Here is a 17700-nt window from a genome sequence, read left to right on the forward strand (position 1 = left end):
GACTGCCATTTACTCATATACGTAAGTGCCTGTAAACTCTCAGTTCAGAACAGCAGTCTATATCTCTCTTAAAGGTACAGTACATGCCTCAAACTTCATAACATTACTCATCCCTAGTTGCCCAAAAGTCAGTTAAGAATTAACCACATTGCTGTAGATCTGGTGGTTGATGTGTAAGCCAGACCCGATAAAGAATGTAGATTCCTTTTCTGAAGGGCATTGGTGAACCAGGTGAGTTTTTCCAACAATCAACATGGATTTATGGTCATCATTAGATTTATAATTTCAGATTTTTATTGGCTTTAAATTCCACCACCTGCCATGGCAGGATTCAAACCTGAGTCTCCAGAACATTATCTGAGTCTCTGGATTAATACTGTAGTGCTAATACCACTAGTCCATTACCTCACCAATATATATATAACTTGCTACTTATCAGCTCAAGCCTAGATATTGTCTAGGTTTGTTGGATTTTGGTTTGTGATGCTTCCGTGTCTGTGGAATCGTGAATGGTGCTGAACATTGTTCAGTTGTCAGCGAGCATCCCACATCTGACTTTATGAAGAAGGTAAGAGCCTTGATAAAGCAGCTGAAGATGTAGTAAGATACAAACCTGAGGAACTCCTGCAGAGATGCTCTGGAGCTGAGATGAATGACCTCCAATAGCCTCCATCTGCCTTTGAGTTAAAAAGTGTGATGCTGGAAAAGCACAGCCAGTCAGGCAGCATTCAAGGAGCAGGAGAATCAACGTTTTGAGCATAAGCCCTTCATCGGACATTTTTGATGAAGAACTTATGCTTGAAATGTCAACTTTCCTGCTCCTTGGATGCTGCCTTACTGGCTGTGCTTTACCAGAACCACATTTTTTCACTCTGGTCTCCAGCATATGCAGTCCTCACTTTCTCCATCTTTCTTTGATCTTGGTATGACTCTAACCATTGCAGCGTTTTCTCCTTGATTACCATTAACTCTGTTTTTGATAGGGATCCTTTTGACACCAGACTTGATCAAAGGCTGCCTTGTTGTCAAAGGCAGTCACCTTTACTTTTTACCTCATGTTCAACTCTTTTGTCCATGATCGAACCAAAGTCATACTGAGGTCAGGAGCTGAGTGACCATGATTGAACCAAAACTGAGCATTACTGAGCAGGTTATTGCTGAGCAAGTGCTGTTTGATAGCACTGTTGATGAAGCCTTCCATCATTTTATTCATCATTGAGAGTGGATGGATTGGTGGTAATTGACTGGATTTTTTCCCTTTGTTTTGCATACAGTATATACTTAGGCAATTAATCACTTTGTTGGTTAAGTGCCTTTAGTATACCTGTACTGGGACAGCTTGGCTAGGAGTGCAGTACGTACAGATTTTCAGTACTATTCCAAGAATATTATCAAAGCCCATAGTCTATGCAGTATCCGGTGCCTCTAATCATTTCTTGATATCATGTGGAGTGAATTGAATTGGCTGAAGTATGGCACCTGTGATAAGTGATGACAGGAGCTTTGGAGGAGGTCAAGATTCAGCATTAAAATTATTACAACATGCCACCAAGCATTCAGTCTCTTTCCTGTATTCTGTTTCATCATTGTCTGAGATCCGGCCTACAATGGTGGAGTCATCAGCGAACTTGTAGATGGAGTTGGCATGGAATTTGGCCACACAGTTGTGAGTGGATAGGGAAAATAGTAAGGGGCTGAGTACACAGCTTTGTGGGGTGCTGATGCTGGATCTTATTGTTGAGGTGTTGTTGCCTATTCTCACTGGTTGTGGTCTGTGGGTCAGGAAGTCGAGGATCCAGTTGCAGAGGGTGGAGCAGAGACCTATGTTTGGATAAAATAAATGACACTGGTGGATGTGCAACAGATATTTATTGTATCTGTTGCTCCCGATGTGGTCTCGTTTACACTGGGGAGACAGGACGCCTTCTCGCAGAATGCTTTAGAGAACATCTCTGGGACACCCACACCAATCAACCCCACTGCTCCGTGGCCCACATTTCAACATCCCCTCCCACTCTGCCGAGGACATGCAGGTCTTGGGCCTCCTCCACTGCCACTCCCTCACCACCCGACACCTGGAGGAAGAACGCCTCATCTTCTGCCTCGGAACACTTCAACCCCAGGGCATCAATGTGAACTTCACCAGTTTCCTCAGTTCCCCTCCCCCCACCTTACCCCAGTTCCAACCTTCCAGCTCAGCACCATCCTCATGTCCTGTCCTACCTGCCAATCTTCCCTCCCACCTATCTGCTCCACCCACCTCTCTGACTTATCACCTTCATCTCCACCTCCATCCACCTATAGTGGGCAGCACAGTGGCACTGTGGTTAGCACTGCTGCCTGACAGCGCCAGAGACCTGGGTTCAATTCCCGCCTCAGGCGACTGACTGTATGGAGTTTGCACATTTTCCCTGTATCTGCGTGGGTTTCCTCTGGGTGTTCCGGTTTCCTCCCACAGTCCAAAAACGTGCAGGTTAGGTGAATTGGCCATGCTAAATTGCCTGTCGTGTTAGGTGTAGGAGAATGGGTCTGGGTGGGTTGCGCTTCAGCGGGTCGGTGTGGACTTGTTGGGCCGAAGGGCCTGTTTCCACACTGTAAGTAATCTGTTGGCTACCTTCTCCCCAGCCCAACACCCCTCCCATTTATCTCTCCACCCCGAAGGCTCCCTGCCTTCATTCCTGATGAAGGGCTTTTGCCCGCCCAAAACATCAATGTTCCTGCTCCTCGGATGCTACCTGACCTGCTGTGCTTTTCCAGCACCACTCTAATCTAAACTCTGATCTCCAGCATCTGCAGTCCTCACTTTTGCCTAAAGTTGATGTGAGCCATGATTAATTTCTCAAAACACTTCATGATTATAGAGGTCAGAGCCACTGGGCGGTAGATATTAAGACACACTGCATGAGAGTTTTTTGGCACTAGAATGTCAGTAGTCTTCTTGAAGAAGGGCTTATGCCCGAAACGTCGATTCTCCTGTTCCCTGGATGCTGCCTGACCTGCTGCGCTTTTCCAGCAACACATTTTCAGCTCTGATCTCCAGCATCTGCAGACCTCACTTTCTCCTCAAAGTGGTCTTCTTGAAGCAGGCATAGACTTCAGATCGTAGTAAGGAGGAGTTAAAGATGTCTGTGAATACTCCCTCCAGCTGTTCTATGCAGGATATGAGTGCTTGGCCAGAAACACCATCTGGGCCAGTTGCGTTCCGTGGGTTCACTCTCAAAAAGACTGACCTGACATCTGCAGTGGTGACTGAGGGAACAGGTGCAACCGCAGCTTTTGGGACAGGTGACACCATTTCACTGATGTTCTGTTCAAAATGAGCATGAAATGCATTGAGTTCATGAGCGAGGGATGTAATTTTACTTGTTATTCTCTTCTGCTTCACTTTGTAACCCATTATGCCATTTAAGCTTTGCCACAAACAATGGATATCTGTGTCATTAGTTGAGTCTCTAGCTTCGACCAGTATTGCCGGCATCGCTAATGGGCCTTATGGAGGTTATGTCTTCATTTTCTGTTAAGGTCAGGGTCATCTGACTCACACCTGGATTTCAGCAGGCAATGGTTCTCCCAGTTTATCCATTGTTTCTGATTGGGGAACATGCAGATTAGCTCCTGTGGCATGCAGTCTCCTACACTCTTGCTAATGAAGTTGTTAATGGTAGTGGCATACTCATTTAGGTTGACTGCCAAGTTCCTGAATATGGACCAGTCCACCCACTGCAAGCGGTCCCATTGAAGCTTTTTTGCTGCCTCAGACCAGCACTGTACTACTTTCTGTATTAGGTCCTCACACTTCATTTTCTACTTATAAGCTGAGGAAGAACACAGCATTGTTCCGATTTTCTGAAGTGCAGATGGGGTATGGAGCAGTAGATATCTTTGATGGTTGTGTAACAATGGTCAAGGATGTTTGGACCTCTGGTGGGACAGGAGACATGTTGATGGTATTTTGGCTGCACACTCTTGAGGTTGGTCTGCTTGAAGTCACCAGCTATGATGAACAAGGCCTCAATCTCTACCTCAATGTCAACAAACAAAAGAGCTAATCATTGACTTCAGGAAGCAAGGTGCAGGGCATGTGCCTGTCTGCATCAATGGTGCTGAGGTGGAGAACGTCAAGTTCCTAGGAGTGATGATCACCAACAATCTGTCCTGGTGCACCCACGTTGATGCTACAATCGAGAAAGCACAGCAACACATAATCAGGAAACTAATGAAATTTGGCATGTCCATAAAGACTCATACCATTTTTGATAGATGCACCATAAAAAGCATTCTAGCCGGATGCATCATGACTTGAAATGGCAACTGCTGTGCCCAGGACCATGAAAAACTGCAGTGAGTTTTGAACACAGCCCAGACCATCGCAGAAGCCAGTCTTCCATCCGTTGTCTCCATCTATGCTTGTCACTGCTTTTGGAAGGCAGCCAACATTATCAAAGGCACACACACATCTCCCCCCCCCCCCCACCACCAGTTATAATCTCTTCCATTAGGCAGAAGATACAAAAGCTTATACTGCTGTACCAACAGCTTCTTCCCCAACTGTTATAAGACTTCTGAATGGACATGTCAAATTTTAACTTTAATGTTGATCTTGTTCTTTGTGCACCTTCTCTGTAGCTGTAACATTGTATTCTTTACTCTGTTCTATTACCCTTAATACACTTTGTATCGTATGATCTGCACACAAAACAAAACTTTTCACTGTGCCTAGATACGTGACAATAATAAGTCAAATGAAATCAAATCAAGATAGTAACAGATACAGCATTATCTTTTGCGCTAATGTACTGGACTTCCCAATTATTGACGATGGAGATATTTGTGAAACCTCCTCTTCCAGTGAGTTGTTTAATAGTCCACCACCACTTATGAGTGAATGTGCAGGACTCAGAGCTTAGATTTAATCTGCTGGTGCAGAATCACTTAGCTATGTTTATTACTTGTTGCTTATGCTTTTTGGCACAAAAGTTGTCCTGTTTTATTATTTCACCAAGTTGACACCTAATTTTTATCTATACCTGATGCAACTCCTTGCATGGCCTGCTGTACTGCACTGAACCAGGGTTGATCCCTGACTTGATGGTGATAGTAGCATGAGGAATATATGGGGCCATGAAGTTGCAGCCTATGTTGAGTACAATTCTGCTAATGCTAACCCACAGTGCCTCATGAATGTCCAGTCTTGAGTTGCTGGGCCTGTTTGAAATCTATCCCATTTAGCATGTTAGAGGGTATCCTCATATTTTGTCTCCACATAGATTGTGCTGTAATTACTCTTGCTGATACCATCACAGACAGATGCAGCAGCAGCAGGCAGATTGAGAATAATGTCAACTGTTTTTTTTCTATTATTATTTCCCTTACTACTTCATGCAGACCCAGTTTTGCAGTTATATCTTTTAGGACTTGACCAGCTTGTTCAATCGTGGTGCTGCCAAGCCACTCTTAGTAATAAGCATTGAGGTCTCACACTGAGAATATATCCTTCATCCTCGCCATTCTCACTGCTTCCTCCATGTGGGGTTCAACATAGAAGTGAACTGATTCATCAGTTGAGAGGGGGAAATACGTGGTAATCAGCAGGAGGTTTCCTTGCCTATGGGTTGGCGTGATTCCCTGAGACTTCATGGGATTGGAGTCAATGTTGAGGACTCTCAGGGGAACCCCCCCATGACTACATACAATTTTGCTACCAACTCCGTTGAATCTGTATTTCTAGTAGGACAGAAGATAGGAGGGCAAGGCATTGTCTGGAGCATTGTCTGTAAATTCTATGAGTATGACTATGTCGGGCTGTTGGTTGACTGGTGAAATGGCTCTGTCACTTCTGTCACTGTCCCCAGATGTTAGTCAAGAGGACTTTCTGGGGTCAACAGTGCCGAGTTCACTGCTGTTTCCAATGCCTAGGTTAATGCCTGGACGCTCATCTAAATTCTTTGAGACTTTTTAGTGGTTAAGGCCATTTCAGAGGGCTGTTGAGAGTCAATTACATTGCTGTGGGTCAGGAATCACATGGAGGCAAGACCGGTTAAGGGCTGCAGTTATTCTTCCAAAAAGGAGATTAATGGACCAGATGGGTTTTTATGACATTCAACAATAGTTTCATGATGACCATTAGACTTCACAATTCCAGCTTTTCTAAAGTTCAAACTCTGAGATTTGAACCCAGATCCCCAGAGCTGTGTCTCTGGATTACTGGTCCAACAACAATACTGCTACACCATCACCTCCTACAAGTGTATGTTCATAAGAACAGGCAAGAGCATAAGAAGTGGTTAATTATCTGATTGACCATTTCTTTATTTCAATACTTTCTTGGCCATTTCATTCCAGAATATAGCAAAAATAAATGTTGACATGAATCACATCCTGCATTTTTAGCAGAAGCTAAACTTCATAGTGAGATAAATTGAACCTTGACATATTAAATTCTAAAGCATTGTGAAGCAACCTTCCTTGCTTCTAGCTGCAGTATAAATGCAGAAACAATGTATAATTTGAACACAAAAATCTTAATCATTAAAGATTAAACAATTGCGCTAATCCTACATGTGTATGTTTATAAGAACAGGCAAGAGTATAAATTTAAGGCGATCATTGCAGGAATGTCGAGGGCAGTTAGAAAGTTTTCTGCAGGGGATCATTGGGAAATATAATGTCCTACAAAAATGGAAGGAAAATCAACCTAAATTTAAAAGGAAAATGGACAAATACTTGATTTATTTTAACTTATTCTAATGACAGATAGAACAGGGGAATGAGACTAATGTGTATCAGATTTTTAAGTCTACAAAGACCTGGTTGACTATCTGTCTGCCTTCTTTACTGTAAAGTAACATTATTCTATGATTCTTGTGATAATCAAGTTAAATATAGCTCTAGATTAACAAGCTACTATCATAATTATGTTTCAGATAAGGGAATATTAAAAAACTTGGAGTAGAAATATCCTGTGGTATAAAATAAAGTTACACCTTGTATAAAGAAAGTCTTCAATTTAAGTTCCTCTCAGTCATCAGCTGTTGTCACTGTGAAACAGAATCAATATCTATTAAATTTTATTGTGGAATCTGTAGTTCTTGACACACTAAGCAGAAGTAACCTATTCTCTTTAGCATTCCCAAGTAGCATTATTATCAACCCATATTTATAAACTGTAGTCTACTACATAAGGAAAAGCATGGGTATGAATACCATTTCAATCAAAGACAGTTCTAAAAACTCCAATCAGAATTCATGTCTAAGCGTACAAGGTAAACCTAAAAATATGACTTAATTTCTAGAACAAACATAAAAGAATTTTAACCTTACCATCCAGCAATTAAGATATCTATACAATGATTTATTGCCCCATTTCCATTCATTTTTTACTGGCAAAGGAGATTCACCAAGATGTTGCCTGAGATAGAGCAATCTGGCTATGAAGAGAGTCTGGATAATCTTGGGTTGTTTTCTTTGGAGGAGAGAGGTTGAGGGAATACCTGATAGAGGTGTAAAGGTTTATGAGGGGCCTGGACAGGATGAATATAAAGCAGCTGTTCTCCTTAGTCAAAGGATCAATAACAAGCGATCATAGTTTTAAGGTGAAAGGTAGAAAGTTTAAAGGAGATTTGAGGATTTCTTTTCATCTAGAGGGTGGTGGTGGTCTGGAATATTCTGCCTGGGTGGTTAGTTGAGGTGGGTAACCTCACAATCTTTAAAAAGTACTTGGATGAGGACTTGAAATATCATACTGGTCAAGATTATGCACCTAGTGCACGCAAGTGGAACTAGTATAGAGTTAGCGTGGCTTTGGTGGTATAGATTTTCTGGGCCGAGAGGTCTCTTCTGGATTGTACGGTTCCATGATTGCCAGTATCTTAACTGGACCTTTTCTACTGCTAGATCAATGCAAGTAGAAAAGAAACCAAGACACTTTTCTTTGTGGATAGAGTTTATTCACACTCAGTCTCACACCTCCTTTATCACATCTATCCTACCTGGTCCCCATTTATATCTATCGCTTCACTTAATAATTTAACAGCACTCACCTGTTTAGCTCCTTGCTAAATTAGATTAGATTCCCTACAGTGTGGAAACAGGCCCTTCGGCCCAACCAATCCACACCAACCCTCCGAAGAGTAACCCACCCAGACCCATTTCCTTCTGACTATGGGCAATTTAACATGGCCAATTCACCTGACCTGCACGTCTTTGGACTGTGGGAGGAAACCAGAGCACCAGGAGGAAACCCACACAGACACAGGGAGAACGTGCAAACTCCACACAATTGCCCGAGGCTGGAATCTAACCTGGAACCCTCATGCTGTGAGGCAGCAATGCTAACCATTGAGCCACCATACCGCATTTACAGGTTGTCAAGGTTTGCACCTGGCTTAATAAAGTGTCGCTGTTGTATATTAATCAGGTTCCTCGATGTACCAAACACTCAGGTGACAATTTAATGGCCAGCTGAGTAAAATGCCCAATATGGGCTTACCTTTTAGTATTATATTTTGTAAAAAAGGTGAGGTGACCCTGAGCATATAGAAACATTTGTATAATGGCCAGGAAAAATTCGAGTGTACCCTGAACTCCATAATGATATTTTGAATTTTTAATGTCCTGGTCTTCTCACATCTCACATTCCTGCTGTAGTCGTCTGGGACATACTTTGGTGTTGATGGACAGCCTCCAGGGCACATGGCACTGGTCTGTCCAATTCCTGCTAGCTGTGTCTTTATTAGAGACAAAAAAAACTATAGACGCTGAAATCTAAAGTAGAGAAGCAGGAGGCTGGAAGAACACAGCATCAGGAGGTGGAGAAGTCAGTGTTTTCGGTCTAACCTTTCTTCACGACTGGGGGTGGGTATAAGGGGAGTGCAGGTAAAGCGGCAGGTGGGGGAGGATTTTGGATGGGGAAAGGGGCAGAATGGTGAGGTGAAGGTACAGCCTGGTTGATCAATGGAACTAATGAATCTGGTTGATAGCTGGAATGAAAGGTCAGAGAAATGGAAGGGAGGGGGAGGGGCTGGAAAGGGAGTCAGGGGATGGGAAGGGAGGTTATTACAAATTGGGGAACTCAATGTTGAGTCCTCTGGTCTGTAGGCTGCCTAGACAGAAGATGACTACTTGTTCCTCCAATTTGCCCACCACCAAGACTATCTTCCCCTTCCCACCTCTGTCTGCCTTCCGCAAGGAGCAGTCCCTTCTCCAATTCTTGGTTCATGCCTCTCTCCCCACCAAACCTTCTCCCCCGAACCCCTGGTACCATCCGCTTCAACCATAATACTAATGTTTCTATATTCTTAGGATCACCTCACTTTTTTTTTAACAAAATAATACTAAAAGGCAAGCCCATGTTGGGCACTTTACTCAGCTGGCCATTAAATTTCCATCTGGGTGTTTGGTACATCCTAGGAACCTGATTAATATGCAGTTTTAACAGTGACACTTTGCTAAGCAAAACCTGCAGGCACACCACCCCACATACCTCCATCCAGGGCCCCAAAATGTCCTTGCAGGTGAGACAGAGGTTCACTTGCCTCTCCTCCAACTTAGCTTACCGGTGTTCCCAATGTGGTCTTCTCTACATTGCTGAGACCAAATGTAAAACTAAGGGTATGTTTCACCAAGCATTTCAGCCAGGTTTGCATGGACTGACCTGACCTCCTGGTCACAGCCCATTTCAATTCCCCTTCTCATTCTCTCTCTGACATGACCATTCTTTGCCTCCTCCATTGCCACAGTGAATCAGACCTCATCTTCCGCCTGAGCAGCTAACAGCCCGAAAGACATTGAGTTCTCCAATTTCAAATAACCTTCCCACCCATCCCCCCAACTCCCTTTCCAGCCTCTTCTCCTATCTTCCATTCTTCTGACTGACCCTTCCTTCCAGCAACCAACCGGATTCATTTTTCCTATCCACCAACCAGGCTGTACTCTCACCTGTGTTCACCAATCACTCCCTCACCACCCCATCTCTCTCCCCAAACAAATTCCTCCCTGACTCCACTTTTATCAGCAGCTGCTCTTATCCCCACCCCAGTCCTGAAGAAAGGTTACATCTGAAACATTGATTTTTCCTCCTCCTGATGCTGCCTGGCTAGCTGTCCCTTTATTGTTTGTTTCAGGCCACGGGCTAACAGAACATGAGGTCCAACTATTATTGGTAGACAACATCCAAGAGTGTGAAGGGTGGGAAAGATGTAGGTTGGGGACTGAGGTGGTTAATTTTGTCCAGTTTCACACCTGGGAGTGACAATATAAGGACCAAATGTATTTTAACGAGTTCTGTATGTTGTATTTTGTTATTTCTAGGAGGCTTGCAAAATCCACTCTCTTCTTAATCCCATTGTTTGGAATCCATCATACTGTTTTTGCATTTCTTCCGGATATTGAAAACTACCTTGCAGTGTACTTGCGTGTAGGCTTTGAACTTGGTCTTGCATCATTGCAGGTATTTAAAATTATCAGTCAGCCATATTATCACTAACAAGATTGTAGTTTTATAGGAACTTGATGTGAATAATGATGTATCACATGTTTAGGGGTTTCCAATATTCATTAAGAGCAATTGAGATTTTCTGCCATTGGTTTACAAGAAGCCTTACTCTATGTATGTTCAGTAGCATTGTGACGTCAAATTATTTTTCTGAGAGTAATATTATATCAATGTAAATGTGTTCTTTCCACCATTAATGAGGTGTTTTTTTTTTAAACTTACAGGGATTTGCTGTTGCATTACTCTACTGTTTCCTTAATGGGGAAGTAAGTATTTTACTGATTAGTTCTGTTTTATGTGTCACACATCATCAAAAGAGCTTTTCCTTCACAGTAATAACATTGTTTTACTTTGCTATCAATAAAACATGATAGGTTCGAGCTGAAATCAAGAGAAAATGGAGACGATGGAGGTTAAAGAAATATTTTGCTGTTAACCTACGCAATCAAAAAAGTTCCATAATTACCAGTGGGGTAACTGGTGCAATCCAAGTATCGCTACTGACGAGGTGCAGTACCTTGGATAAAAGGGAATTTGCTTAAGAAGGTTCAGCTGTTCTCTAAAGGATCGCATGAAACATTGTACTTTAATTGCTTTTCCAAAAGAAAATGTAAAAGAAAAATGTATTTCTGTGAACAATTTTACAGAGATTCTGCTGCTATGGATGGTCCAGAGGTTATTGACCTGTCAATTCCACTGAGAAGTACAAATTGTTTTCGTATTGTCTTCTCCACTAAGCTGTTGTTTGCAATGTGCTCTTACCAAGGAACAATACATTGATCCAGATTACTGGTATTATGTATGTTTGAAGTTTATGTGTAATTCTGTTACAAGTACTTTGATATTTAAGAAAGTTTATTTCAACTTATTACATGAATCGGCTTTGAGTAAGCAAGATAATTCTTGAGTAGCTTTTTTGTGTATTGTGATTGCAAATCAGTGTCCCAAATAATTCTTGAAGTATCTAAGTTACATTGTTGCATGCATGGGAAAAAGAAATTCTTACAAATAACCAAATGCTAATAGTGTCTGAGTGTTAATCTCATTGTTTTATCATATTGTAACAGTTCCACAATCAGCTAAGATGGATAGCAAAGCCTTTCAGCTCAAAATAATCTATCAACAAGCATTGCAAAGATGTAGACCCTGTAAAATTGTTACTGTAAGGAAACCAAATCATCTTGCCCTTCAGCATGATTAAGACACTGAAAATCTGAGAGTTGGAACACTCTGAGGTATAATGCATTAGAGTTGCAGCTTTGTAATTCTATTACATGAAACATAATTACTAACCTCTATGCAGACAGAGGCTAATGCTTATTAACAGGCTGCCAAATTGAGTTTCCTTAGTAAGGATGAAGAATTAAGTTTACAGAAGCGTTTCAGTTTCAAATATTATTTTCGTGAGATTAGTGAAGCTAATTTAGTATTAACAGTAATAATATCAAAGAAGAGCAAATTCGAATTCATTTCACTACAGTTATACTATAGTCAAGATAAGATAAATTATTTCATTAGCAATATATATTGTTTTGGTTATTGTATCTCTTCAACTTATTTAGTTTGCTTGAACCAATTGGAGTTGGGATCCAAGGGAGCCTTGTGGGGACTACCACGTATCATTTGACCCTGTAACTCAAAGCCTCTGCATTTCTTTTCTGATGCTTTAGGGTTTCACATGGGTAATGGGCAGTTTTAATACACACATCTTGCAACTTGATGACATCAGCTGAATGGCCTGTTCTTATGTTCCGATGATGTATAATGTTAGTCAACACAATTACATCAATATGTTGTATAAATCAGTTAATTATAACTGGTGATGAATTATTATGGGCTAAATTCAACATTTTTTGATTAAGTGTCAGATGCGTTGAGTTTTTTGGAATTTATTTGACTTATTTTGAAAAGCTGCTTGAACCCAGATGTGCACTGGGATTCTGAAGCTGCCCTACCCAACAATGAACAGGTTCTGAACATGGTGGAGAAGGGGGTGATGGTGCTGTGATTTTCTAACATGGACTTGGACACTGTATTGAAAAGGTGGTGCAGAGAAGGGGTAGCCTTTTCCCAGAGGACTGGCAGACCACACTAGCATGCTGATCTGTGTTTGCCACTCAGGTCAGTGCCGTATCCATGGTGTGCAGGTTGGCTAGCCGTGCCACAAGAAGGTCAATGACCTTCTCCATGACACCAGGATATGTGCCACACTCAGATTCATACATCACAGAAAAGTCTCTTCGGCCTGTTCAGTCTGTATCAATACAATAACTACTATAAGTGTGCTAATACCAATTTCCTGCACTTGTCCCATATCCTTGACTGTTATGATATTTGAAGTACTCATCCAAATTTTTTTTAAAGGTTGTAAGGTTTTCAGACTTCAATACCTTCCCGGGCAGTGCATCCCAGATTCCCACAACCCACTCAATGAAAATGTTTTTCCCTCCAAATTCCCTCTGAATCTCCTGACCCTTACTCTAAAACTATGCCCCCTCATGACTGACCCTTCAACCAAAGGGAACAGCTAATTTCTATTCACCCTGTCCATACCCCCTCATAAACTTAAACACCTAAAACCTGTCCCACTTCAGTCTTCCCTGCTCTAAAGAAAACAATCCAGGCCAATCTAGTCTCTCCTTTCACCTCAATTTCTCCATCTTAGGCAACATCCTGGTAAACCTCCTCTGTACCCCCTCCAATGCTCTCACATCCTTCCTGTAGTGAGGTGATCAGAACAGCACACAGTACTCCTGTTGTGGTCTGACCAATCCTCTCCTAGAACTCCAACATTACCTTCTCTTGCTCTTAGTCTATACTGTGATTGATGAATGTATAAGTGTCCCATATTTCTTCTTAACGATCCTATTTACATGCTCTGTGAATAATTACCCCAAGATTCCTCTATTCCTCCAAGCTACCCAGTATCCTGCAATTCATTAAATACTCCGTCATCTTGTTTCGTCTTCCAAAGTGCATTACTTCATACTTATCAAAGTTAAATACCATCTGCACTGGTCTGCCCATCTGACCATCCCATCTATACCTTCTTGTAACCTATATCTTCCTGTAATCTGCTTTGCTATTAACTATTCTGCTAATCTTGGTGTCATCTGCAAATTTGCTGAATGTTCCTCTTATGTTTTCATCTGTATTATTTAAGTATGTTAGAAACAATAAGGGCCCCAGTACTGATCCTTGTGGCACACTGCTGGACAGCGACATCCAATCACTCAAACAGCTTCCTACCACTACCCTTTGTGTCTTATTACTAAGCCAGTTTCTGATCCATCTCACCAAGTTTCCCTCAATTCCACATGCTTTAACCATCTCAATCAATCAGTCTCCCATGTGGGACCTTGTCAAAAGCTTTGCTAGAATCCATATAAACTACATAAACAGAACTTCCCTCATCTAGGTACTTGATCACATTTCCAAAAAAATTCTAACAAAGTTGTTCGGCATGACTTCCCTCTGCCAAAGCCATACTGATTATCCCTAATTAACCCATCCCTTTCCAAATGGATATTAAGTCGCTTCTTCAGAATTTTCTCCAATATTTTCCCGACCACTGATATGAGACTCACTGGTATATAATTTCCTAGTTCATCGCTATCACCCTTCCTGTGGGTCAGAAGTCACACGGCAACAGGCTATACTCCAACAGGTTTATTTGAAATCACAAGCTTTCAGAGCGCTGCTCCTTCATCAGCATTTATTTGTTAAATACAATATTATTATAAATTCTTGAATGTGACCATTTGTTACTGTTAACCATTTTTCATGTGCAAAACTGAAACTTCTTGTGCTGGCTTATCCATGTGAGTTGTTTACTTCTTAGTTATTACATAAACTAGTAAATACAACTTATAACTTGTAGTCTTTTTTTGGAGTACTTGTTGCCAATTGTAATGTTTATAAAAGCTTTTGCTCTCCATTCTCCATGCACTAGTCTCTCAATACATGTTATCAAACCAAAACTCCCCAGGATGCTGAAGATCTCATAAGACAGAAGGTGCTGGAAAACTCGGCAGGTTTAGCAGTGTCTATGGAGAGAGAAAAACACTGTTAAATGTTTCATGGCTCTTCTTTGGAACTTTAGAACTGTTTCAAGGGGAAGTAATTAGGCTCAAATGTTAGATGTTTCTCTCTTACAGATGCTGCCAGACCATCTGAATTTCTCCAGCATCTTTTGTTTTAATTTCTAGGAGAGGATGGGGAAGATGGTGTCATTCTGCTTTATGTGTAACAATAGTGGCTTAGTTTATTGTTAGACTGCCTGTGAAATGTGCATTCTATAAATCATAAAGTATACTGATCTTCTCTCCACCATAAGGTTAGAAGTCGGGATGTTCACTTATGATTGCACGATGTTCAACTCAATTTGTGATTCCACATATATTGAAGCTGCCCACATTCAAAGGTAGCAAGAGCTGGACAATATCCAAATGGCAAGTAACATTCATTCCCATCAAGTTCCAGACAATGGCCATCTCTTCAACAAGGGATAATCCAACTCTTGCCTCTTGACATTCAATGGCATCATCGATTCTCCTGCTATCAACATGCTGGTGGTCACCATTGATCATAAACTGAACTGGTCTAGCCATATAAATACTGTGGCTAAAAGAGCAGGTCAGAGGCTAGGAATCCTGCAATGAGTGATTCACCTCCTGATGCCATCCACCATTATAATGTCAGGAATGAATGGAGTACCCTCCACTTAGCGAGCTGAGTGCAGCTCTAACAACACTTAGAAAGCTAACACCATCCAGATCAAAGCAGCCCACTTGATTGGCACCATATCCACAACCACTCAAACTCAACAGCAGCAGTGTTCACTAACTCAATGTTTGAAGAACATTGTTCCTGAATGTTTTTTATTGTTTCATAGGATGTGGGTAGTCTCTGGAAAAGACAGTATTTGTCACCTATCCAAATGGATTTTGGGCAACATTTATTTTTTGAATTACTGTAACCATTTGGTTTTGATCATATTAGGCATCAGTGGAGTAATTTTATTAGCTTGTACTGCTCTTTTTGTGGCAGAACATGTGAAAAATTCAGACATTAGCTGCCCACCTTAATTTTCCAACTGTATCTGAATTTTCACTGTTGCCTGCCAAGAGAAGTTCCCCACTGACACCATAGTTCAATAAAATTACCATGTTCAGTATCTATATCAGGCATCATATGTCAGGAAATTTGAGTGAGCTGCAGAACAATGTTTTCTCTGATTAATTCCAAAAAAATACACCTCAACACAATCCCAGAAGAGCACTTGCATTATTTCAATATTCATTATCCTAATTCTCACACCAGTCATGCTCAGAACATCTCAGCGAGTCAGCCAATTTAATGCCAACCAGTAGACAGCTTTATGATCTAAACCTATTCCCAATATAATTGGTTTAAGACTTTCCACATTCATTTTACTCAGAACATTTCCCATAAAAGCACAGGAGACAGTATCCAGAAATCTGAATTGGACTCAAATCCATATTTCAAGAAGATAAAATACAGAGTTTAGTAAGCAAAAGTGTCACTTAATTCATAAAGTATTGCGATCTTCAAATCTCATAAATGATACAATTTTTAATTTCTTTTAAAATAAATGATCAAAATTTTCAAAGCTTTTAAATGTTGTTAAATATTAAGACAATAATATTCTTACCTATCTACCTCTCACCAGTTGCACCTGCTTATCCTTTCATTAACATAGTTGATCTCACTTCAAGTACTGTTAGTAAAGTGGTTACTTTTAACATAAATGCAATATTCTTAGAAATAATGAAACTATAAACACAAGCTGGGGTTATTCTCCAAATCACAAATTATCGCATATATTTTGGTACTGTGATTTGTTTTCTGATTTCTGCTTGAATATTGTTGATTTTTTTAAAAATCCTATTTAAAAATAGGAACATAAAACAGCACATTGCAATACAAATTACAGAGCCAGTGCAGTTCTATTGAGTTTGTGAAAATAGTAATAGCAATGCTCAAAAGTGAGAAACCTGGAACACACACACTTCACATATACAGACTCAGAGACCAAACTATTTCATATAAGTGAGGAACTCATAAGAAAATGTATCGAGCAAACAAAATTATTCATATGTCTGCTGAAATCTCTGAGTTTGTAATGCTGTACATGTGAAGACCACTAATACCATTGATGAAGAAAAGAAATGATGCGATGAACGCACACCAATAAGCTAAACTGATGCCTGTGAATGTAATAAAAGTCCACAACTGAATGGCAAAGACCAGCATGCCAACAGATGTCATGAAGAAAGCCAGGAGAATCAACCCTGAAGCATATGCCCACTTGCGCCTGGAATAAGTATCTTGACAAATTTGAGAGGTGATCAGCATGTCCAAGCCAAAAATTGCCAGCACCACAGCACATGTGATGACGATTCTTGTGAAAACAAGAGCTGTATATAACCCATTAACCTCAGCAACACTTAAATCTGTTGTACATTGAGGCTCGCTGTCATACTCTACAGTGCAGAAATGCCAGAGTCCAAATAGCTTCCTGTCTGCAAACAGCCAAAAACCTGAGCACACAGAGATGGATGACAGAATAACTGCAATGGTTGTGCAGAGAATTATCAGAATCTTTAAGACTGTGTTCAGTGCTGATTTTCCAGCCTTCCAGCCTTGGAGCTCTTCTTGTACCTAGAATGAAATGTACATATTATTAGGAGAGAGACATTACTTCAGAACTAATGTTCAATGAATTTTATATTTTTGAACTTAGATAAGACTTTATTCTATCAAGCCTCACAGAGGTAGTGCATCCCTAAACATTTTAATTGCTACAAAATCACAAAATCCGATTTCTGCAAGTGTTCCCTAAAGGATTGTAAAATAGGCCTTTATGGCTACAAGCCAAATTAAATGGTTCAGATAGCATCATGATAGCAGACCACCAGATGACAGTACAAACAAATTTTAAACATTTGAATTTTAAAAGCTTGAAAGGGTTGGGACTGTCCATTTCATTGTGAGCATTTTACTGTATGCAATTTCTCTTTCCCATTTTAAACTAAAATAGTGTTCCGGAAAATGATTTGATATTATAGTGCTAAGAAATGGAATTCTTTCCATTTCAGACAACCAGAGAAAGAGGTTTGCTCCTGGGAAAATAAGCTAATCAGCAGCCTATCCAGGAGTAGTAGCTGAGAATCTAATGTTCATGA

General features: G+C 40.8%; 2 protein-coding genes across 2 annotated transcripts in view; one reads left to right on the forward strand and one right to left on the reverse strand.

Moving 5' to 3' along the window:
• The window catches only part of LOC122551681 (secretin receptor), a 62538-nt gene extending 51112 nt beyond the window's left edge, over positions 1 to 11426 (forward strand). The window contains exons 11-13 of the mRNA XM_043693991.2: positions 10309 to 10447; positions 10717 to 10758; positions 10867 to 11426. Coding sequence (XP_043549926.2) covers positions 10309 to 10447; positions 10717 to 10758; positions 10867 to 11034 — 349 coding nt within the window. The 3' untranslated portion in view covers positions 11035 to 11426. The remainder of the gene's footprint in view (positions 1 to 10308; positions 10448 to 10716; positions 10759 to 10866) is intronic.
• A 4399-nt stretch (positions 11427 to 15825) lies between these two features.
• The window catches only part of tmem37 (transmembrane protein 37), a 46109-nt gene continuing 44234 nt past the window's right edge, over positions 15826 to 17700 (reverse strand). The window contains exon 2 of the mRNA XM_087989186.1: positions 15826 to 17176. Within this exon, the coding sequence (XP_087845312.1) occupies positions 16607 to 17176 (570 nt within the window). The 3' untranslated portion in view covers positions 15826 to 16606. The remainder of the gene's footprint in view (positions 17177 to 17700) is intronic.

This window comes from Chiloscyllium plagiosum, unplaced genomic scaffold (genome assembly GCF_037043375.1).
Source record: "Chiloscyllium plagiosum isolate Xiang-an unplaced genomic scaffold, Cpla_swu_hap1 HiC_scaffold_7, whole genome shotgun sequence".
Taxonomy (NCBI): domain Eukaryota; kingdom Metazoa; phylum Chordata; class Chondrichthyes; order Orectolobiformes; family Hemiscylliidae; genus Chiloscyllium; species Chiloscyllium plagiosum.